Source organism: Porites lutea, chromosome 4, assembly GCF_958299795.1.
Source record: "Porites lutea chromosome 4, jaPorLute2.1, whole genome shotgun sequence".
Taxonomy (NCBI): Eukaryota; Metazoa; Cnidaria; class Anthozoa; order Scleractinia; family Poritidae; genus Porites; species Porites lutea.
Genome location: NC_133204.1, coordinates 36,802,506 through 36,826,548, shown reverse-complemented (window position 1 = coordinate 36,826,548; position 24,043 = coordinate 36,802,506). Strand labels below are relative to the sequence as shown.

General features: G+C 40.2%; 1 protein-coding gene across 2 annotated transcripts in view; it reads right to left on the bottom strand.

The window, feature by feature from the left end:
• Positions 1-24,043, bottom strand: part of LOC140933463 (uncharacterized) — a 44,684-nt gene that overhangs the window by 4,856 nt on the left and 15,785 nt on the right. The window contains exons 10-24 of one of the 2 annotated variants that reach the window (XM_073383020.1): positions 23,415-23,683; positions 19,793-21,006; positions 19,286-19,478; positions 18,771-18,890; positions 18,424-18,662; positions 18,008-18,157; positions 17,200-17,398; positions 16,080-16,330; positions 15,307-15,518; positions 15,198-15,234; positions 14,561-14,668; positions 14,303-14,369; positions 1,613-1,718; positions 665-751; positions 14-154 (exon numbers count right to left, since the gene is read on the bottom strand). In XM_073383020.1, the coding sequence (XP_073239121.1) occupies positions 14-154; positions 665-751; positions 1,613-1,718; positions 14,303-14,369; positions 14,561-14,668; positions 15,198-15,234; positions 15,307-15,518; positions 16,080-16,330; positions 17,200-17,398; positions 18,008-18,157; positions 18,424-18,662; positions 18,771-18,890; positions 19,286-19,478; positions 19,793-21,006; positions 23,415-23,683 (3,393 nt within the window). The remainder of the gene's footprint in view (positions 1-13; positions 155-664; positions 752-1,612; positions 1,719-14,302; positions 14,370-14,560; positions 14,669-15,197; positions 15,235-15,306; positions 15,519-16,079; positions 16,331-17,199; positions 17,399-18,007; positions 18,158-18,423; positions 18,663-18,770; positions 18,891-19,285; positions 19,479-19,792; positions 21,007-23,414; positions 23,684-24,043) is intronic. The other variant, XM_073383021.1, reaches the window with a different exon arrangement.

Here is a 24,043-nt window from a genome sequence, read left to right as displayed (position 1 = left end):
AATCAATATTCACCTGTCGTGCAGTTTCTTTTGAAGCTCCGTTTTTTGTTTCCTGTACGGCGTAATAATGCCAACACTTTCTGGCTTCAATATCATTGTAAGTTTACTGCACAAATCAGCGATTATCTCCACCTCAGCTGGATTCCACAATGCGCTTTTTAAGAAAGAATTTAAGAATTAACGTTAATGCCCATTCCCTCAACTACCAATAACAAAGAAGCAAGTTACAAGTCACTGTACTTATCGGTAGGAGCGGGTAACGCCCTCTATCAGGGAGAATTCTTGTCTTTTTTTATCAGCATCGGGGCAATTTGCAAGTTGAATACGAGGTCGGCAATTTTACAATGACCGCAAAAACACCATCATTATAATTGACCTTCTAAGCACTACGATTCTACATGTGTAGGTTCTACTGTATCAAAACGGATGATTGTAATGACTGGTTTGTAGCACTAAAATAAAGCACTTTTAGGATTAGAGAAAACAAACGTTTTTAAGCTGTTTTTAGTGATTTCAAGAGGAAAGACTGCTGTCAATTTAGACAGCAAGAATTGGCCAAACAACCCTTTAATTCTACTTTATGTTTCGTTTTATAAAAATGTAAAGTTACAAGAACGATTCCTCTTCTGTGTTAGTTAAAGAAATTGACTTAGTTGGTACGTACCCTCTCTCTTGACTTATCTCTTGTCCGCAAATAACATCAAAAAGCGCGTAGTGCATATCCAACCAAAATCGCCTATTCGCTACAGAGCTGCAACGCAAATGGAGGTGTAAGATTACTTAATCACTATGAAAAGGTGACAACGGCCGCAAGGTGAACTTATTTATGTGACGCACGCTAATTTCTTGACTATTTTCTTACTAAAGCATTCAGTTGCAAACAAGCCAACCAAAAAGAGGTTTTCATGTATTATCGTTGCTGCTGAAAAAATCGGTTTAACCTACACTTTAAAATCTGAACCTTCAACGACTGCTGGTTTTTACAAGGCTTTGGTAGTGGTTCAAGGTACATTCTCTTTGAAGTTTGCACGAAAATTTTCCCGAAAGAGAGAAAATCTTTTTTGGGTATCATCTGAACGAAATATTTTTTTGACTCAAGCGAACTCTTATTCAAAGTTTTAGTGGATTCTCACGCCACACTGAATGGCAATATGTTGGCACAATATTACATTAAAAAATGAATGTTTTCGTGAAGCCCGTTAACATAACTGGAAAAATTCGGAGTGTGTCACTGTTCACATTCCTTCTGCATTAGATCACGTGAACTCACGCGCTCTAATATCTATGTTCGCTAATTAGTCTACAATCAGGGAAAAAAGGAGTTGAAACACTTGTCTAAAACGGGTGCTTTTATCAACAATTTCATTCATTTATTTCTTCATTTGTATTTAATCGCCGTAAATTCCCCACCCCCGAATCAATGTCGTTTGTAGTAAAAGAAAGACTACAACATTGAGTTTGGGGGGAGGGGATAGCTATGTCCATTATGCAAAAAGGGGCCATTTTATAAAAGTGTCTCAATACTTTTGTCCTTTATTGTTGCTCAGTCACAAAACCCTGGGGATTGTTTGCTAAAGAACCAACACTGCAAAACTACTTTAAGGGATCTAACCTGTGACTTTTCAGGCGAGAGCTGTAGACATGTTGAGACGGAAAAGAAGCAATTTCTGGATGCATACGGTACTGTTCTTCTAACATCAGTACTGGCTTGCCAATGTCTAAAGAAAATAAAATATCAAATTTCATCTCCACTAAAACATTAAACAAAGTATACAGACACAACACTACAAAGCTGAATATTTGAAGCTGCGATTCAAAGAAAAACGGTCAGCGTACATATGAGACGGGTCAGTGAATCAAACATGTTTGACAGTTGGTGATTGACCTTGGCATAGAAGGCGTATATCACTCTTAATGAATGACACCATGACCTTTTCATGTCAACATTATCCTTTGTGCGGGTAAGTGTGCTATGTCATATTGGTTTCCCTGCGGTGCGTATAAACCGCCGCCTGGTTAGCTCAGTTGGAAGAGCGCCGGCCTGCTGAGCGGGAGGTCGCGGGTTCAAACCCCGGCCGAACCAACACTCAGGGTCTTTAAATAACTGAGAAGAAAGTGCCACCTTGTAATGACATCTGCAAATGATTAGACTTTCTAGTCTTCTCGGATAAGGACGAAAACCCGTCGGTCCCGTCTCACAGCACTTTCACTGATTTGTTCTTGTGGGAAGTAAAAGAACCCACATCACTATTCGAAAAGAGTACGGGTCGTAGACCCCGGTGGTGTGGCCAACCTTTACGGGTTGTGGGATTGGGTAGGGATGGCACCTTGCATGGGACCTGAGTCGTGCACATTCCCTCTGGGCAGGCCTGTGTCCAGAAAAGCTGGTAAATAAAGGGGTGCACGTATGAACGGTCGGGCGACAACCAAAAAGTTGCAGATGGATAGTTTCAGATTATATTCATGGTGCTGTACTGTTTTGTAGCACGTGCAAAGCCGCATCAAGTGTCAGTAGCACAATTTCGTTTAACCAGGCGTCTTTTCTATAAATTCATAGCCTTCAATTGAGTTCACAAAAGCAAGTTGCAATTGCTAAACACCGCAAACTTGTGAAATATGCCAGTAGAGGATGTCACGTTTGGTAACCCTGAAAGACCACCCCTCATAAGGACCTCGTAATTCTCTAATCTTGACAAGAAAGCGAAGCTTTTAGGCTTTCGTATCCATGTTCTACATAAGTACATTGATTAATGATAGCCGAAAAACAAAAAGAAAGCCAGAACACCACAAATAGAGCATGATAGTAAAAAATTATACATGTATTCGAATTTTGGAATAAATTAAACGATTAAAAAAAGGAAATTCGTTCAGAAAGCATCGCATAACTTAAGAGGTGTATGTAAAAGAGGGGGGTTTAAAGCATGGATGACCAAGTTTATACAGGAATTAATATTTTGGAAGCCATTAAGTGATGAGGCATTTGCCTCATTAAAGAAGAGAGAGGTGGGAGAGAGGTGTCGCAGGAGTTGTTGACGTCACAAGTAAAATGCGAGGCAAAAATTATTTCAGGTATCGGCACTTTGCAACAAGTTAAACAGTCATGAATCTTGCTTTAAGAAAGCCTCTAGGTAAAGCCTGGTTTTCACTAGCGCATAAGCATAAGCATAAGAACATACGCACGCGCAGAATAGCACATTTGACTCAATTCTTGATACCAGCTCTCCACAACCCGATGATAAACATGATGGATATGTTCGCATGAAGTCTGGGTCAAAGTGACCTGTGATTGGTCCACGGCCTTGTGCTTATGCCTGTGCTTATGTCGACCCCGTTTCCACTAGTCAAAGCTACGACATAAGCATAAGGAAAAGCAGAAGAACGAACTTGTCCGTAAGAGTTTACATTGCACGTCATGCAACGATCCTCTCCAACTTATGTTTGAGGATACGAATAGCCTTATACAGGGCACTCCCAAATCCTGGAAGTAAATTGAAAATTTTACACTTATTCGAGCGGACAACAGAAACAAAATAGATGATAACTTACGAGGTCTTTCGGTTGACATTGGGTGATGTGTGTGAAAAATCAAAGATCGTCTATTTGAGACCTCAAGTTTGTAACATAATAATAATAACAATGAAACACTAACATTAATGATAATAATAATAATAATAATAATAATAATTATAATAATGAAACCTTAGATAGCAAGGAATGAGCTGAAACAGAAGCAGTTGAACCCAATGAAGCTGCCACTTAGAGTTGAGCCAGCGATCAGTTGAAAACTAGTAACTTGTCAGCGGACAACTTCAAAAAACATGTAACCTTGATGCGTCGATACGGTCTGTCATACTGGTCAGCGGTTAACCCTGTTTTTACAACTATCAATTGACCACAAAATAGATTTTAAGCTCCACACTTGCTGGCAAGACTGAGATTTCAAATTGGTTGCCCTGTGGCGCGGACGGACGAACGTACAGTCACTTGATGGATACATAACCAAATTTTCTCAGTTATGGAGCTCCACTATTATCCCATTGGAGGACATTACAAATGAAAACAAGACGCTACGGAGCGTACACTTCGGTGTCGTGGTTTGTGGAACTAATTAATTGTAAATGCGGAGGAACAGTAAGAACTCAAATATGGTAAGAGTAAGGTGTTAATTTGTGAAATTATGATACGTTCCTGAGTGTCGCGAATCCTTTACTTCGCGCTTCGCCGAAGTAAAAGCAAAATGGCAATTGGAAGGGGTACTGGTTTAAGAAACGGACAGAGATACAATAGATTGTAAGAAAAGCTAGAAGGCGTTTGCCAAGTTAATGTTCCAGAAAACAGATGAAATGAAACAGAGGTAGATGCACCCACTGAAGCTGCCACTTGAAATTGAGCCAGCGATCAATTGAAAACTAGTAACTTGTCTGCGGATAACTTCAAAAATCACGTAACCTCGATGGGTCGAAACGGTCATGTGATAATGGTCCACGGATACTCTGTTCTGACAGCTATCAATTGACCACAACATTGATTTTAAGCTCCACACATGCAATTTTATGCTCCACTCTTGCTGGAAAGTCTGAGATTTCATATTGGTTGCCCTCTGGCGCGGACGGACGGACGTACAGGCACGTGATGGATACATCACCAAATTTTCTCAGCTATGGAGCTCCACTATTATCTCAGTGGAGGACAGTACAATTGTAAAAAAACAAGATGGCAAATTAAAAAGGGTACTGGTTTAAGAGACGGACAGAGGTACAATAGATTGCAAGAAAAGCTACAAGGCGTTTGCCACGGCAATGTTCCAGAATGGATGGGCACAGGAATAAAATTTCGATAAAGAAGGATCCAGCGAAGGGGAACCAGGCCAGCAACTATCTTCCTATAGCCTGCCTTTCCATGACGGGAATCATGGGAGAGAAGTAAAACCTACGGCTGGAGAGGAATGGTTTGCTAGTAGATTCATAATAGCTGTATAATAGGAAACCTGAGAAAAAGATCAATTGCTTGAAGATTAATCTGTGCAGAAGAACTGCCGAAGAAGGCTGAAAAACTTATCAGTGGCTTGTACAGATTATAAGAAGGCCTTTGATATGGTGCCTTATTCGTGAATCTTGAGATGGTTAGGGTAGCCAAGAATAAAATCTCTATAATCAGTAACAGCAGACTGAACTGAAAGACGGTGATGACATCACGTGCAGTGGAGCTTGGGCAGAAGACACATTGTTCGCCTTGCTATTTTTTTTTTCACTGACTCTAGTGTTAAGAGAGATGAAAGCTGAATACAGACTAGCAGAGGACATGAGGCCCATCGACCATCTATTGTTCATCGCATCAAAAAGGGGTAAGGATGTTATTAGAATAAATCAAAATGTCGTTTTGGCTAGACAAGTAAGGTGTCTTGGAAATGAGAAGAGGAAGGAAATTGGACAGCAGTGAAATCGATCTACCAGATGACCAACACAGTGAAGTTGTAGATGAGGGCTACAGATAGTATGGGAATTTCAACAGGACCAGACTATCAATACCAAAATGAAAGGCAAGAAAAAAGCGGGATATATCAGAAGAGTTAAGAAGCTGTGTAGATCCAAATTGAATGGCGGAAGTCATATTAGTGGCATAAAAGCCTGGGCTGTAGATGTACTACGCTGCCGTGCAGGTATCATAGACTGCAGAGTAGAAGAGCAGGTCAGCAGGGATAGAAATACTAGGAAGATATTGGCAATGAAATGCTGTTTACACGCCAGAAGTAATGTTGCCAGACTGTATTTACCGAGGTAGGAAGTGAGGGGAAGGGGGGGGGGGGGGGTGACTGGTTTTACGAGTGGTAGAGAGGGAGAGCAAATCCTTGCATGGCTCCCTGAGAGAGAGAGCACAGAGTAGGTGCTGCAAATGGCTTTGAGGAAGAACGTGCTTTATAAAAAGGTAATCTTCAGGGCTCCTAGAGGACAAGGAAAGAGGAGAAAGTGTGGAGTTGGAAGTAAAACCCTTCTCTCCAGATGTGGCTGGAGAGGAGTCCTGGCAATGGATCAGGAATGGTTTTTAAAATAGGAAACAAAAGACTTGATCCTCAAGAACAAGCTTCAAGAAAAAATTCGGTCAAACACGGAATAGAGAAGACCTATGAGACAATTATACGCAGATTTTGTTAGCTTCATTGAAACAGTACATCAAACTGTCAGCAGATGTAGGAAGCTTGCCCAGAGAGGACAGAGAGGACGGGGCTCTACGGGTATACCAGGAACTTGGCGGAAAGTATGGTTACAGTGTACCGACAAGTGTTTAGACCATCAAGCCATAGCAAATGCAGAGTGCAGAAAAGAGGATAACTTGGGACAGGAGTGCCTTCCCAGACAAGCGGCTGAGGTACAATTGGCCAAATATTACTATAGTGCACAAAGGTACACAGAAGTGGCACACATTGACATAGCTGGGCCAGTGGACCAGAATATCCTTACTACTGAGGTGGAGAAGGTGGAAAGGTATCAAAACTTAGCGCTCAAAAGTAAAAGAATCAATAGTCACGAAAGTGACAATACTACCCATTGTGATTGGTACGCTATCTCCAAGAATGAAAAAGGCGTGATATGGGAGGTTACGTCTGCTTAACAGTTTTGGACGAGCATAGTTGTTGGCCATCCTTGGTACTTCTCACATCTTGCGGAAAGCGTTGTCTCTCTAAGCTGCGGGAAGCCGCTGAATCATGACTGAGAAGACCCAAAAAAGACAAGAGAACTAAAGAGAATAATGATAATAATAATAGACACTGGGCAGTGTCACTTGCCAGATATGTGGATGGCGGGGGGGGGGGGTATTGAATTGAAAAAACACGAACCTCAGGATTTAGGCCACAGGACAAAAGAGTTCATTCGACGGTCTTGTGTGGCACGACTTCAAGTGCCAAGGAAGGTCGGAGAAATGGCCCTGGTATCCATAGACGACTCTGTCAATCAAGCGAGGACCCATCGCTAGAAAGTTGTGTCCAATCCAGTGATGAGGAACTGTTGAAAACAGTCAGGAGGGAAGGGGTTGAAAACACAAAAAACCCCTCCGGCTTTGGACCAAGGAGAACTTCATTCAGAATGGAGACGAAACCGTTATATTCGAAATTTGTGAGATAGGGTAAAGGCCATGTAACCCAGGAAACGTGGACTTGATTGAAGGAAAGAAAGGGAGAACAAGCTCTCATCAATGCGGTTAAGGATCTAGCTTACGTACTAATTACGTGAAAGCAAAGATTGACAAATCGAAGAGCAGAAGCTAATACCTTCAGCCATATTCTAAGTTCATGCCCGAAACTGGCACAAGAATCAAAGAGGAGAAATGACAAAGTGGCTTGGGCAATCCATTGGACCCTGGCTGGGAAGTGCAAATTTCAGCGGAATGAAAGAAGGAATGACCACGTTTTGGGAGAAATTCGGTGTTCGAACAGGTCATGAATTGCGGCCAGGAGACCGGATTTGGTGATCAGGAGACACAGGTGCTGTCAAATGATAGATTTGCCAATAACAAAGGATGGGCAGGTGAGGAAAAAGGAAGCTGTGAAAGCTGAAAAATATCAAGATCTTCCGAGAGAAGTTCTAAACCTGCGGGGTGAAAGGACAAAGGTGATTCCGGTGGTGGTGGAGGCATAAGGATCGGAACCCTTTCATTGGAGGGCTATTGAGGCGGAGGTGTCAACAACAATGATTCAGAAATGTGCACTGTTGGACCAGCAAGGCTTTCAAGAAACATGCTCGAGGTGTAGAGAAGATGAAAGGAAACAGCTTGGCTTTCCCAGGCAACTTGCTATTATCCAGGCCCAGAGGGGATATAAACATCATCAGCTGTGCGAAATTTAAATAACGTCGACGAAGACGATGATGATGACGATGCGAAATAATAACTGGTTTATATACCCTTGCAGTGCTGATAGCACAAAGGCTAGCATGGCCGAGAAAATGACTGAAACAAATCATCTACATCAAACGTAACTTATGCTTGATTGGGTTTGATGGGGTTAAAAATCCATCTGGCCGGCGGCAAATCCAGTCGGCTATTCAAGAGTGTGGTCGAGGATCTGAACTCGGGACTACCGTAAAACAAGTCCAGCTAGCGGTTAGGGGGGGACTTGAACTCGGGGCCACCAAATTGCAAGTCCAGCGCACTAACCACTCGGCCACGTTACCTCCAAATAACCGTAAGTTCTTTCTGATAGGGACGATATAAATTAATCGATTGCCGTGAAGATTTTCACGGATCGCTTTTCCTAGGAAGCCGAGAAAAGAAAAGTACCGTGTTTTCCCCAATTGAGGATAGAAAATAGCGAACAGTTTCGTTGGTAACTTTGTTTTAACCCCATGGGTTGCACAAAAGGATCGAACTGTTTGCGCCCTTTTCAAAAGGAAGTCGGTGATTTCTCGTTTTGACGTTGAGAAGAGGACAACCTGTAATCAATACCATCCGAAAACAGTAACTTGAGAGTATTTTTAGTTCCGTTTTCTTATCACGCATGAGTGAATTCCGGAAGTCAGCGTGCCATCTTCCATAGAGTCAGAAACCATGCTCTATATGGGAAAAGATATCAAGGTAAAAACTGAACTTCTCATTTGTTTGAAGTACATAAGTTTCACCGTCACTTTTTTTCAATAAGCGACAATTGCGTATAATACAAGCAGAATAGATGAAATTTCCAGAGTGTGTTTTTTAATGTCGTGAATTTAACAGAAAGGGTCAATTTGTGATTGCCAAATGACCACGTGGAAAAGTAGAAAAGACTAAGTACACGCGGTGTATTCTCGAGCTCCACGCTAATCTTTCGGGGTTCGTGTTTAAGGTTTAATAAGCAAAACAACAACTTTGGAAGTGCAACACACTTTCTTGAAGATTTCTTCACCGTCATTGCACAGTCACCATCACGACTGTCTCATGAAAATACCTAATTTCACTCATTATGAAGGAGGTAGACAAGCTATGACGAAACCGTCCTTTCTCTTGGATATGGTCCTTAGGAATTTAACTCCAGGATGGTTTTTCTATACTTGCTAATTTAAGTGAGCTGGAATAATCATGATTAAATCTGAAAGAACACAAGTACACATTTCAAGCCAGCTTAACTTTCCTAATAACGCCTATAGTGCAAGCTACTCGAGCTGGCGTCGCCGTTGCCGTATCCACGTTATCGGCACATTGCATCGAGATGGCAAAAATACACCTGTTCGCTTATCTTAATAGTTTCCGAGAATATACATTTCACCACTGTCCATAAATAACACAGTGTTTCGTACTTATCAGAGCACTTCGATCGTACACGTTAATTTCGATGTTGTTGAACGTATGCAAATCCTTTCATCACTTACTAAAACACGGGAATCGGTTACTGCGATATAACTACGATTTTCGTAAACTAAGGGAGACAGGATTTGCTGCTTTTTAACAGAACTTCCTCCAAGGGAGTGAAGCACAAGCAAGCAGAACGTCTGCGTAGGAGGCTATTTTGTCAAATTTGACAGGGCAGCAATCTTCCCTACATGCATTCAAATTAAATGGTCAGATGTAAACAGACATCACCAGGACTAGCTGAAGACAGCTAGATTGGACCAAGGCGGAGTGACGAAGAGGCCGAACTCGGGACTGCCGAGAAACAACCTCACCTAGTGGTCAGTGCTACACTTGAACCTGCGACCTCCGGATCACAGAATCAGTGCCTCAACCACTCGTCAACACTGCCTCCTGATGGGATTTTGTTTCTGTTTCTGGGTGTCTGTGTGTACAGATTGTTGTACGCCTGTCAGCTTCTAGGTCGCAAACGACCATACTAACGAATTTCGTCGCACAAAAAGTAGTATCTTTCGCTGCTTTGAAGCACTTCCAGAAACCACTACCAACACTTTTTGTTGATCTTTTGAAAACTCCAATGCCCAGAGTATGGAATCTGTTCTTTTTTCTTTTTCGAAATGTTACCTGTGGAGTTGGTATTTTTATCCCGAACAATGAAGACATAAAGACGAGGGGTTTTGAATAACAGAAAGAAAATCTCTTTTTTACTACTTTCGGCGACTTTGCTATCATGATTCCTCTCAATTTGACATAGGCTAGACTGCTTTAAAGTCGATTAAAAATTATGCACAACGTTAAAAAACTCGAAAGTAAAATGGGAACACTCGAGGAGCGCGAGATGAGGATGGCTACAATTTTAAGAACTCGGGGTGATAGCCTGATATTTAAAATCTGCTCACTGGTGCCTTTTGGCCTTTCCGCGTCTCCTCTCATGTCCTGTACTAACGACTGGTCCAACTTTCTTATTAGTGTGTGACGAATAAACGGCACCAAAAAAATAAAAACATTTCCAATTTTGAAAACTTAGGGTGCGTTTCTTTGCTAAAATCCAAGATCAGATCAAAAATCCGGATCATAAGGATTTTTCGTTGAGAAAAGAAACGATGTTTCCAAAAGTGATTGATGGCTGGAAGGAAATTTACGATTAAATAAGCCCCCCTGCTCCTCCAACAACAAGCGAGTCTTTGCTGACCTCTTTGTTCACAATTTGCTTATTAGCATGCGAGTTATGAAGAAAGCGTCCTCAAATTGAGTTAAAACGATGTTCAGCTTTTTGAAAGCAATACCTATGAAACATTTCGTCTGCTTTGTAAATTTTCAGTTTATAAAGGAGAATTTACCCGAAACTATTCGGTTAATCGGGCTCAAATTTCAGATATTACTGACATTGCTATCCTCTTTCAGTATCTAGAAATGCTTTTCACCAGCTTGATCAGAGAATAGGCATGCATTAATGAGGCAAAAAAATGTAAACAAACATTCGCCTATATTTGGACAGTCTCATTAGTACTGAACTGATCTAACAAAGTTTCCCGGACATTTATTTATTTACTGCTGCTGCTACCACTACCTACCCGGAGACACTTCTTTATAACTGAGGGATGATTGACCTCAATGGCTACGACTACCCTCATTATTTTTAAAGTTAAGACCCCATGTCATCCTTTACACCTCTTAAAAGCATAACCTTCACTCAAAAGCCCGATTGCAAAAACATCAACTCGTTTGAGTTTTGATTCCATTACTGTCTACAGAAATAGCCCAGCTAGATTGGAGAACTAGCATACAAGCAACTAACTTACCTGCAAACTTTCAGTATGTTTCGGAGTTTTATATAGCATTCCCTCAATTTTTCCAATCCGCCCTACCAAAACTTTTTTTTAAAATCTTGTTTTGTGGAACCTCTTCCTGTCATCGAGGCAATTGCTTCCACGTCCTTGGCTAACTGAAGTCTCCCTTTCTTTAATGATTCTGAAAACCGGTTCAATACGCCTCACATCAGAAAACTCAATCGCTTCATATTGCCTCCGCTGAAAGTACACTTATACTTGTCGTATCGCTTCTCTCTTACTTTTTTTTTTTTGACCTCTTGTAAAAGCGGTTAAAATGTTAAACATGTTAAAATGTTAAAATGTTGACAAATTTTACCATCCACTTGAAGGTCTCTCGGCTGCTGATTATTAACCAACAATAATGTCAGCTACCAACCAATGAACGCCACTTTCCATCGACATCAACTTTCATGCCCCTTTGGATTGCGCAGACAGATTTCTCCTTTCTTTGCAAAGTTGAACGCGTTGATACGAGCTTTGCAATCCAACTGGAGGTCTTATAGAGTTAAGAAATTACCCCCCGTACAATTCAATTTCCCATCGAAAAATCCAGACAAAATGCCTTCCTTCTCACTTGTCGCTTTGTTTCCATTTCATTTCCCTTCTTATACAAGTAGCCTTGCCATCCAAATGCATACTTTATGAAGTTGATTAAATACCAATAAAAATATCAATTACCAACAAAACATCTGAACTCCACGCTTTTTCACATCTGGAAGCTTTCATAATCATTCCATGAGAACAAATTTGACCAACCATTGCTCTTAAGTGGCCAAAGATAATTACTTTCAACTAAACTTTTGCGCATGAGTTGTCTTACTTACGTGTTTTAAAGATGCACTGACAATAAGCCACCTTCGATTTTCCGCAATTTTCATTTCCTTCTAGACCTTCGATAAGAATTACCGACCTGTATATTAAGCCAGTGTCTTTTATCGATTGCAAGAAGCAAGATATTTGCCCGGCATCCGCAAAATTTAAAGAGGCAACAATGTCGAACACTTAGAGTTATAACCGTGAAGCATCAACGTCAGATTTGAAGTATTCCTTCAGTTTTCCCCTCTATTCGATGCTCCTGTTTTCAGCAACTATCAGCCCCTCCGCCGACGCTTGGGCCCTGTTCGCACTACGGGAAGTTTTGATTTTTATAGCAAACAAATCTGTCAACAGGAAGCCATATCTAAAGCGAACGATTTTTTTTTACACCTACCAAGATATTATCAACTGTCACTAAACGTCAAAGATGCCGTCGAGAATATTTAGAGGCCTACAATTTTTTGCTAGGCGACAAATTCCTTTTATCCTTGACAGCTATCCTTCAAAAGGTCATCTTAATTCGCAAATATGACCAATTAAAGTTGCTTTAATTAACGTTTTGATTATGCGGACAATTTCGCTCATCTCAGGGGCGAACAAGGTTACAAAAACAAAAAAATTGATTTCAAAATTTTCAAATTTTTTGCCAACGCCAAACTCTGTTTTTCGTCGCAATGCAAACAGGGCCTTACTCCAGTGTTCCTTGATGACTTCAATCTATGTTGCCAGACGCAAACCATCTATATTCCAGGAGAAAACCACCATCCGAGTAGAAGGTAAACAACCCACACCACTTGGAAGACATTTGCCGGAAGGATCTCTAACAATCATGTGTTTTGTAAGGAAAACAGACAAATTCCAAAATATAAAAGAAGAAAAAAAGCGTGTTCCATAATAACCAAATTTCACATTTTTCGAAGTACGTAAGTTTCACCTTGAGTTTCTTTAAAACAAGCGACAGTTGCGTATATGACACCATCATAGATGGAATTGCCAGAGTGTGTTGTTTACTGTCGTGAATTTGACAGCGAGGTTCAAAAAGACCGTCCCTGATTGCAAGATGACCAGTTGGAAAAGGTACAGTAGACTGCTTACACGCGTCGTTTTCTCGAGCTCCACGCTAGTTTTTCGGGGTTCGCGTTCGAGCTTCAAAAAGCAAAACAACAACTTTGGGCGTGCAGCACACTTTGGAAAATGCTTAATTTTACACGTTATGGAGAAAGTAACCAAGCGGTGACATGGAATTCAACTTAAGGAGAGTTTCCCAACATTTGACAATGTGAGTCGGAATAATCGCCATGAAGATCGAAAGAATCAGAAAACTTTGATGTTACATGTTAATTCAGAGGGTATTGTTTTGATGGCGTTTGTTATATGCAAATTTTTTCATCGCTTGCCAAAACACGGGGATCGTTTTATTACTTTGCCGACTTATTGCGATATAACTAGAATTTTTAAACACTAAGGGAGGCGAATTTGCTGCTTTTTATCAGACTTTCTTTGAGGGAAGTCAAGAAAAGCCTGCAGAAAGTCTGCCTAAGACGCTTTGTTCTCGTATTTGGCTGTACAATGAATGGCAGTAGTCTAGCCTACTTCAGTTAGTTTGTTTGTTTGAACTCGGGACCACCAGGAAACAACCTCACCAAGTGGTCAGTGCTACACTTGAACCTGCGACCTCCAGATCACAGAACAAGCGCCTCAACCACAGGTCAACGCCGCGTCCAGATGAGAATGTGTTCCTCTTTGTGAGTATGCCTGAGTGTGTATATTGCTGTACGCCTTTCTGCTTCTAGATCGGACACGACCACGCACACGAATTCATCGCACACCAAGCTTTTTTTTGACTGCTTTTTTTGACAGCACTTCCAGAAACCAATGTCAACTTATTTTGTCGATCTTTTTAAACCTTGGATGCTCAGAGTATCGACCACAGGGTTTGTTTCCTTATACAAGGTTATCCAGGGAGTTCGTACTTTTATCCCGAACAAGTTTTTCCAATAACAAGACTTGATCGCGCAAAATCCATCTATTACTTTTTTTCGACATTCTTGTTTTCACAATCATAGTAATTTCAGCTTTAGGGCTTTTGGTTGATCACGATTTAACATGGGCTAAATTGCATTAAACTAATTTAAAAACCCGGAGGTAAAAGAAGAACGCTCACGGAGCGCGAGGGCTGACCACAATTTTAGAGATCAGATCAGATGAAATCTACCCGCAAATTAACGCTCTGACAAATTAAAAAAAAGAGAGAGGGACAAAAAAATCGGAAACAGGAAAATAATACTTGTAAATCATGAACGCATAAATGGTATGCTAACAAGAAGATAACTGACCGTGATGTCTGAAGAACCTGTACAGCCTTTCAAACATGGAACGTCCAAAAAATTTCTCCTTTGCCTTCTAAAAATGGACCAAAGAGAACGTCAAATATATTACTGAACAAAAAAGAGGATTCATAAATCCTAAAAACTGTTTCAGCCTCAATTTATTTCCCACCTCCATCCCCTGTATGGTAGTTTCTTGGTGTTACGGGTGGGTGCAATCACCAAATGAATTCATACAAAAGACACCGACCCTGTGATATTACTTACCATGGACAGAACCGTGGGTGGAAGCTGCTCGGGGTCTCCAACAAGCACCAACTTGGACGCCATATGTTCAAGCGCTATGAGGACATCTAGTTCAGTACACTGACATGCCTACAGAAGATAATACCCATTGCTGTGAAGCTTTAATTACACATTTTTTTGTTTTATTCTATCCCAGACCGGACCACAACTATAGCATTTCTTATGAGGTAACTTGTCAAACATAAACAGATTCATTAGCTGGAATTTTGAAGGTGACCCTTTTGTTAAGACTCCGAAAAAAGACCAGCTCTCAAAACATAGGGAAATTACGGTTGCCCATTTCACCTTATTAGTTGCACAACTTACCCCTATACCTCTTTATAATAACTCCCAAGAGTGAGCTTGCCGTCTTTAACAATTGACATCACCTCAGCTGATCATGTCACTGATTGGTCCCATAAATCTATTAGCCTTATCCCGTTCATCTTTCCTTATCAGGTCGTGTGGAAGATAAAGAACCTTGACGGTTTTTAAGCAGGGGGTCTTCTTCCACAGTTGGGAAATGAAAATCAAATCCGCTTAGACAACCTGATTCCTTGCATCTTGGGAAAGTTTGGTTGTTAAAACTTGAATCAAAAAAGGAGTAACCTAGACTTACCTCGTCTACGATAACGCAGGTAAACGGGCAAATAGGCCTACAAATAGTAAACAGAGAATATTAGCACAAAACCGAACGGATAGAAGAAGGCAGTGCAACCAAGGTATACCTTCCAGCTTGTTGCAAGTCACGTTTTAAGCTTCTACTGCCCGCTCCACTGAGGGTGGTACAAACGATATCTGCAGAGTCTAGAATATCTCGTCTTATTCGTGCTTCCTGGCGCCGGCTATCAGCGTCCTTAGCTTTCTCTGCACGATACTTCATGCGAAGTTCATTTTTGGTGGTGATAAGCTTCTCTTTCTCCCTTATCTTGTCACTCAGCTGTTAAAAACAAATAACGCGTAGAATACAGAGATAAACTTCACTAAAAGTGGAATAAGGTAGATACCCTATATGCCATATATATATCATATCAGAGGTAAAAAGGGCTAATTAACAGAAATGTAGAAAAGAAAAGTAACTTGTCGACATTTTGGAATTAGCTGTATCCCGTAGTGTTTACTGCAATCGCTCAATCTCTCACAGTGGGAATTTGTATTGTATTACTTAATAAACTTCCAAATGATTCCCATAAAAGGCTAACGGGGTTTCTGAACAAAAGGACTCTCTTATGGATGTTTACTTGCTTCGATTTATTAAAAGCTTATATTCAGAGCTGTGAGGGAATTACAAACAGAAGACTAAATAGTATGAAAAGCATCATGGGAAAACTGCTTTTAATTGGCCCCAGAACGAATAGCATCAAGGAAAAGCATGGAGTGGCCTGAGAAGAACCCAAATTGGGTGAAATATAAATAGGAATACAATCGCCAGGTGACCTTATGGAACGAAATATGACCTTGACAATGTTACGAGTAAACACCAAAAAGAACAAAAAGATACCTTGGTATTATTATCGGGGAAAGGAGAATTCTTTAATTCTAGAATCTCTATGTCCAACTCCTTTTCTCTGTGCTCATAAATCTTAAGTTTTTCTCTGATGGAGCTGAGATCTCCTACGGCAGAAACAACGGTCTGTCTTTCCTTCACTTCCTTTGTTAAGCTGTCCAAAGAAAACTTCATCACAGAGGGATGTATGTGTGACTTGCGACCCACCCGGACTAAAGACAAATCACCGCAATTCCTGGAGACAACTAGCAAGAAAAAGTTTTAAAAAATGTTTTATTGATGCCTGGGCCTCTGCACTTTTTAATGACGTAAAGTGACATTTTGATCATGAACCCAGCAATTTAAGCGTAGATTCCGTCGCCAAGAACATTTGGAAATCATAAACATAGAGACAAATTGTATTTGAATTGTTTTGAATCACAAGTATTGTCCGATTATTAAGTCCATTTTATGCAAATGATATGCCCTCCCTGAGTTAATTGGTGTTCAGTACCCACCAGTAAAGTGATGGCAACGAGCAGCTACTTCACGCAATTGCTGGTCTTTACTTGACTTCATCTACGATGAGACAGACAGTGACTTATTTTGGGAGATTTTCCTATCTGAATAGTCCTTGAATTAGAAAAAGGAATCCTTTAATGTTTCAGAGTTCCTTTCATAGCAAAACTCAGCGACAGACGATTCTGTTGGTTTCCCGCCGCCATGTTGGTGCCCAGTCCGATGTACACAAGCATGGCGTCTCCATTGCGTATTTATCTCCTTTCATTTTCCAGATTCTGGACTTTATCTATTTTCTATTATTGATGACGTGATAGTGAACACCAGCAATTGCCAGGTATTGAAAAAGTGGTTCCTTATCTCTTATAAGCAGTCATGCTTATGGGGATAACGTCACATCATAGTAACAAAAGTTTTCAAGCATGTTCCTAGACCACTGAATTTTTTAAAAGGCTGCACAGGTATTTCCATTTTGTGACTGGTAAATATCGCCACCAAAATATTCATCCACAGGCTGCCTTACTGACGTTTCGTTATTCGAGAATGTACCACAAGCACATTACAGAGAAAGAAATGAGTTACTTGAAAGTAGGGGTGAGCATTTACAAATACCAACCTTCCTTCACTGTACTGTTTCGGTTGCTTTTCCTGTTCTCCCGACCGTCTTTCCGTTTATCAAGACGAATCAATGCCTGTGCGATTTGCCCTATTAACTCATCGATAGCACCATTAGATGGTGCACATAATAGAATACGATGTTTATCGGCTAGGGGTCCATATGAAGAGCTTGATTGAGTTGCAACTTTTGGTGGCCGCTGTGTAAGGGAAGCATTAAAAAACGATTAAACACCTTCGTTTTCCTTCTTTCTTGATAAACTAAGCCTTGCTATTCCACTTACCATTACAAGACATAAAAGAATCATTGCAAAACTAACAACCTCTTTGAACAAAAGAAATATATTTGTACTTTACTTCAAATGGGCCTAATTACTGTAAATTTTCGTTGCTGTAGGATACAATCTTAAGGGTGACATCACAACTACGTGAAACCATCAATTTCTGTATATTAAAAGCACACACACTGCAGAAAACAAGGTGTCACCCCAGTTCTGTGGGGCTTTGAAGTGAATGGTCCAATATCAGTATTTTCCAATGAAAGACACATATTGGGCACCATCAAGTGAAATATATTGTGGTTGTAAGCTGTCGACAAAAGTGGGATTAGGTCCAAGCGGTACTGAAAACATGCAGGTGACTTACTAAACCCAGAAGGAATAAACGACCAACAAAATAAACTCACTTTAGCAGCAGTTGACAAAAGTAGCGTAAGAGGGACGCTGAAAGTGTACAGGAGAATTTGTACAACCAAAGGGAACAAGGAACAGCACATTTTTTTAACAAACAGGTTTTTAACTTTGACTTACATTTAATATCTCTCTAACAAGACCCACAATTGTAAAGGATTTGCCTGTTCCTGGAGGACCTTGTACTAAACATATGCGAGGTAAAGGAAACTCCTGATGTATTGCATTTGCTGCTGTGGAAATGACTTTCTCCTGAGACTGATTAAACTTCTGCAAATAAATGAAGATAACTGCGTTACTTTTTTGAGAACTATTGGGTACTTGTGCCTCTGACAAACAGTAGAAGGAAAAGAAATTAAGTTCTGAGAAAAAGGGGAGGGCATCGCGTATTTGAACGTTTTACGTAATGGTTATCAACGCTACCATTAGAGGTCTGTGGCCCTTTGTATAATTAAACAAATAAGAATAACAGCAGTAATAATCATTACTGATTTTAAAGTGGTCGACGGTGACAAAATTAGCTTTCTTCGTAGTACCTTTGACACGAGTGATGATTGCTGATAATCTTCAGAGCAAAAATAAACTGCTTTTCTTGGTTTAAGGATGTCAGATACTAGAAGACTCTTGCTAAAATGCATCAAGCCGCAAAATTGTCTCATCGCTGTTAACAGTGATGTCACATACTCTACTTGAATGCAGCTTTCCCGTACAGGTCGGAACTTTGAAGAGGTTTTGATTTCAAGTGTAAGCTGAAACTCTCTGGAACCTGGCAAATCTGCAAGTAAAAGCAAATATATAGGCATAAGGTTTACTGAAATACCGAAATATTGTACCAAAGACAACATTAACATTCACATTTACACAGTCTTAAAATTATGTATACCATCTTCTCCATTGCTGTCTAAGCTTAATCTTCGGGACGACTGCATGGGTTTTACGTCAGCTTTCTCCACAATACCGAATACTACCTGGGCATACTGACCTCTGGGCTGCAGGTAAGAACCTGTCATAAAAGTAACACAGTTATCGAAACCATAATTCTCTTGTTCAGTTACAGCAATATTGTTGTCACAAAATTTTTTAAAGACTTTTGTTAAGAAAAAAATAAAACAATTAACAATTATTGGACGAGGTTGAGCAAGATATCGTGATTTGTCAGTGGTCGGCTTCGGCAAATAATTGATCTGCGAGACACTGACAAATCACGATATTTTGCGATAATTTTTACTCTCTCTAGAACGCTATTTTATTTTTTAATACTTTATTTAATAATCTTGAACAGAAGTGGGTTTGGACGTGTGGAGTGCTGAGACGACTGAATAGCTTACAATGAAGCACCCAAAGTACAAATGCACTATTCATAAACTCAGATGAGAAAAGGAAATAAAAAACCCTTACCTCTACCATCATTAACAGCAAGTCTCAACACAACCAAGTCACTTTCCAGAGGGAAAAGTGCCTTCTTTTGTTGATCCTCGCTAATGAATCCAATACATGGAATAACTGATAAGTTATTGGAAGCACTTCCGTCTGAAACGTTCATAAACACCTTCTTCTTATCAATGTTGACGTCTTCCCAGCTTTTTCTAGCCTGTGGAGACATTCGCAATGAGTGAGAGATTCACGCTTTTGCTTTAAACGGGGGAAACATTCTTCAAGTTGCGAGCCATTAAGAAAATCCTGCAAAGTGATTAGTTAACAGTGTGTTGGCGGCCATGGTGGTTGATTAAGAAAAGCGAACGATAACTGCCCTTAATTTGAATTTTTGTAAAGGAATCGAAAGGACAAAACCGCAAAGTGTATTTACCCTTGATCATTCCACAAGGATCCCAATCAACAGTGATACACAGAACACACACACAAAAGGGTGTATTTGAACTGGTTTTACATGTACATCTCACATACCTGTTCCAAAATTTCCACAAACAACAGTGGTGTGAACGTTTCGTAATACTGGTCTATGGAATCAAATCCTTCAGGTATTGGAGAAGGATTGGCAAATTTAATGTTCCTTTTTGCGTTTTCAAGGTATGAAACATTCCAGTTTAGAATCTCATGAAAGAAAAGCTCTTCTTTAAGTACTCTAGTAGGTGTTTTGATAGCTGGCTTAGAAGGCTGCACACCATTTGATCTGCTGGCACTCTTGGCTGTGGTAACTGGGGCTGTGATATCAGAAAATGTCACACGTTTGACAGCTTTTGACACTGATACAGTCCCTTGTATATCATCACTAAGTGTATCGCTGTGAGGTTCATCATCAGCCTCCTGTCCGTTATAATCATTTAAGAAAACAATACTGTTCTCTTGATTATCCTTAGTCTGTGTACTATACACATCTTCAAGATCATCCTCTATGCTTACTAAAGCATTCTCTTGAGAACCTAATACTAGTTCGCTGTAGTCACAGAAATCATCCCAAAAGTTTGTCCCATCATCAATGGTGGCATTTTCAAGTCGGTTACTTATTGATGATAGATTAATATCTCCTGGGTCATTTGGTTCATCTTGTACCATGGCCTCGCTCATTGAAGGACACTGTGAATCCTGTTGTATGAACAAACTGTCCTCCTCCGCCTCATCTTTACTTCCAGAACGTTTATCATCATGAACACTCAATTGCTCTTCCCTTAATTCAGGATATAATATGGTGTCCCTTTCAGTCTCAATGAGTTCAGCCTTTACATTAGGCGGATAAAAAACACTGGTGAAGGTCTCCACTCTTTCATCAGAACGAAAACCTTTCGCCGTGTGTTTAACCTTTACAGCTGTAGGCGAAGGTTTATCTTGAGGAGCAGCGGCTGATGAAATTGAAAATTCTTGTTTCACAAGGGATTTAAATGCACCATCTGAACAGTCGGTCTTACTTGAAGACGTAGCTTCCAAGGAAGAATTACTAAGCGTAGCATTTAGACTACCTGCCACTTTTGCCTCTTTCTCCGCTTCGTATGTATCCATCATTTGAAGTAGAGCATCATCAACGCATTCTTCATCATCTTCAAAAAAATGATTTTCAGTTACGGGATCTTTGTCTCCTTTGGAGAATGTCCTTTTCTCCTCGAGCATTGCCAGTGCACTATCTTCTTCATCAGATACAACTATTGGATCTGCTGCCGTGGCACCTAGGCAAAACAAAAAATGGGTGTAAAGTAGTATTCACAAGGTTAAATATGTTTTACGTACTTTAGATAGGCGGAAAATGACGAGGACGACACAGAAGATGGTTATCGCGTTTACCATTGATAGGACAACAAACACTTATTTAAAAATAAACAAATTTGGCATTGATGTTCAGCAAAAACGTTTACTAACACTGCGCGATTGTTTAGAAAAATGTGACGTCATTTAACGCTGTTGCAGTTCGAACACAAAAAAACTTAAGATAAGGCAAAGAGAGGAGATTTTGATCAACAGCGATTTACTATAGCAAAAATGAGTGAATGCCAACATTATGACGTCATAGTGACGCCATTCTCAAGAAGATTAAAATTAACAAAAATGTTCAAAGATGAAATAATGAAGATTTATAGGCTGACTATCGCTCTAACGAACACGGTCACGAGTCAGGTCAGGTCATTTGAGGTGAACAATGCATGAACCTATAAGTATTTGACAAGGTGAAATACTACAAATTATTCTGGAATTAGATTAGGAAAGCAGCTGAAAGTCAGTCATCACAACCAGGACGACTTAAAGCGTAAGAAAATCAGATGGATCACTTGAAACTTCAGAAACTAAGTAACATTGACTTTAGTGAGGACAGCCAAAGCTCTCGTAAGCGACCACCTCAGAAATTCGACAAAGTATTCGTAACTAGAGCTGGTTGCTTACAAGAATATGCCCTCATAAGCAACCGAATAAAGGGTGGTCACTTAGGAGAGCTTCAGAAACTCATCATTAAAAATTCCTAAAGAAAAAAAAAGAAATTAATGTTTAATGAGTGTGAATACCTGATACAGACATGGCTAAACTTTGCGCACAATTTTTTACACTAAAATAACCCCAAGATCCTTCTCAAGGAACCATCAGCGCAGTTTGCCGGTGCATTGAACTGCTGATTAAAGGGACTGGTTCACGATAATGCGCATGAGTGAGTTCTGACAGTAGCTGATTGTTTTTCAACCAATCGGAAGCGAGTTAGATGCATGCAAGTAAATTTAATTGTTCCCGACGCGAGAGTATTTCCGGGCATTTGGTTTGATTTTATTTATCCCCATAATTCAAGTTTATTCTTTGCTACTCCTCAGATATATGTTGCAGCCGATAAGAATAAGATTTACAGCCCTGTCCAGCTTTGAAACAAACGTTTACCAACGTGTATTTTTACGAGGTCGTACCCACGCTAACAAAGCAGTCACCGATCGGCAAACAAAATTTGTAAACAAACATCTTATTACTGTTCTCTCAGTTCGCCTTATATAAATCCAGAAATACCTACAAATAGCACCTGACCGGTGACAAAAACCCACAACGTATGAGTATAAAGATTATCCTTAATTGAGCATAAATTTAAAATGCTTATCAGCAAATGAACAAATTCATTCGCGTTGCATCGGGTCAGTGTTCCGCAAAACAAATGTTATAGAGTAGCACACATAAAGAAACTAGATTATAAACAGAATATTCAGGCAATAATTTATTTTAAAAACATCAATTCTTAAACAAATACGATCGTAAAGCAAAGATACAAGGAACATTTCAAGTGTACCAGATCGGTGAAGATCGCGCGGCCTGTTGCGGTATAACTACAGGTCGGAGTCAAAAATCAAATCAAAGTTGAACGAACTCATGCCTTTAACCACTTTCCAAGTGTCGTGTATACTTTTCGTAAGCCACACACTACTCCTAGAACCATACCAGATCGACAGGCTAAGCTTCTCTATGTCCAAAGACTCTTGAGAACGTCCTGTTGCCAGACGGCCACGATGCTCTTCTGAACCTCCATGATCAAAACATTATTTTTTGCGTCTTCTTAAAACGTAACCAGTCAAACGACACAACCACACGTTAATCACCACTACCGAAGTATAACTAGACCAGCCAAAGCGACGGATGTCCGAATAAAACGAAGGATTTTCAATGATTGTACCGGTAATGGCGATTTCGAATTTAGTGTTGACCCGACAAATTTATTCTGAAGAGACAAACGGCGCGCATGTGCATTATCGTGAACCAGTCCTTTTAATGTGAATGAGACTCTGAGTGGTTGCTTACAAGAGCTTAAAAACAAAGGAAACTCCAGTTAGGTAATCCCAAAAGTAGTCATTGTTGCCGACGAGAGCTTTTCATTACAAAGTTTAAGTGACATCTCAAACGGGGTTCGACAAAGGTGGCCGTCACTATAGTTGGTCATTCGCTCTCCACTGTTACCAAAACTTTGATAATATTATTGGTCTCCTTAACAGTAACAACCAAGCTCCAAGTGTTCAAAAGGTGGATAGCGCAATTGGTCTTCGTACTACTAACTTATACCACGGCCAGGAGAAGATCGATTCCTTTGCGTCTTACATTTTTATCTTGCTGAACCTACCTCGTTTTCGCTGGCTGGGTGGACGCTTCTTTACTCTGCCAGCTGACTTCCTCGCTGTGTATTTTCCCTTAGGCTTAAGTGGTCCTTTTATGCCTGTCTTTTGAATCTTTTTATCTGTAGCACTCGGTTTCTTGCTAGTTGAAACGGTGCCAGTACCCGTATTTCGCCCTCTCAAAAACTTCTTTTCTTTCAGTCGTTTTCCAATGTCGTGCAACAAAATCTTAAGTCGCAAGGGTTTCCCTTTCATCAGCAAATTCGACTTCTCTGAGCTGAAAAGAAAAGCTTCAACATCAGTATTTTTCAGAAGGGTATCCACAGCTATACCATAAACGCCACAAACATTTGAAAAACATGCAAAGTTCGTTCGAAGTCTTCAGTTTATTGACCACAGTCCACTCTTTCTGCATCTATGGACAACTAAAGTTGGTTCCCGTCGTTTGTCAGGTCATTTCTTTGGCTCTCTACAATGTGGACATCTTTTCAAGACAAACAATTAATGCAGTTGGAGTTCCAAAAGGTGACGGTCTTTGAAAGGGTATCTGTGATAAGACACCAGGTACAGAAATTATGGAAAAAGGTTTTGCCCGAACAAAGTTTTTTCTCATAGCATATTTAAAGCAGTAAATATT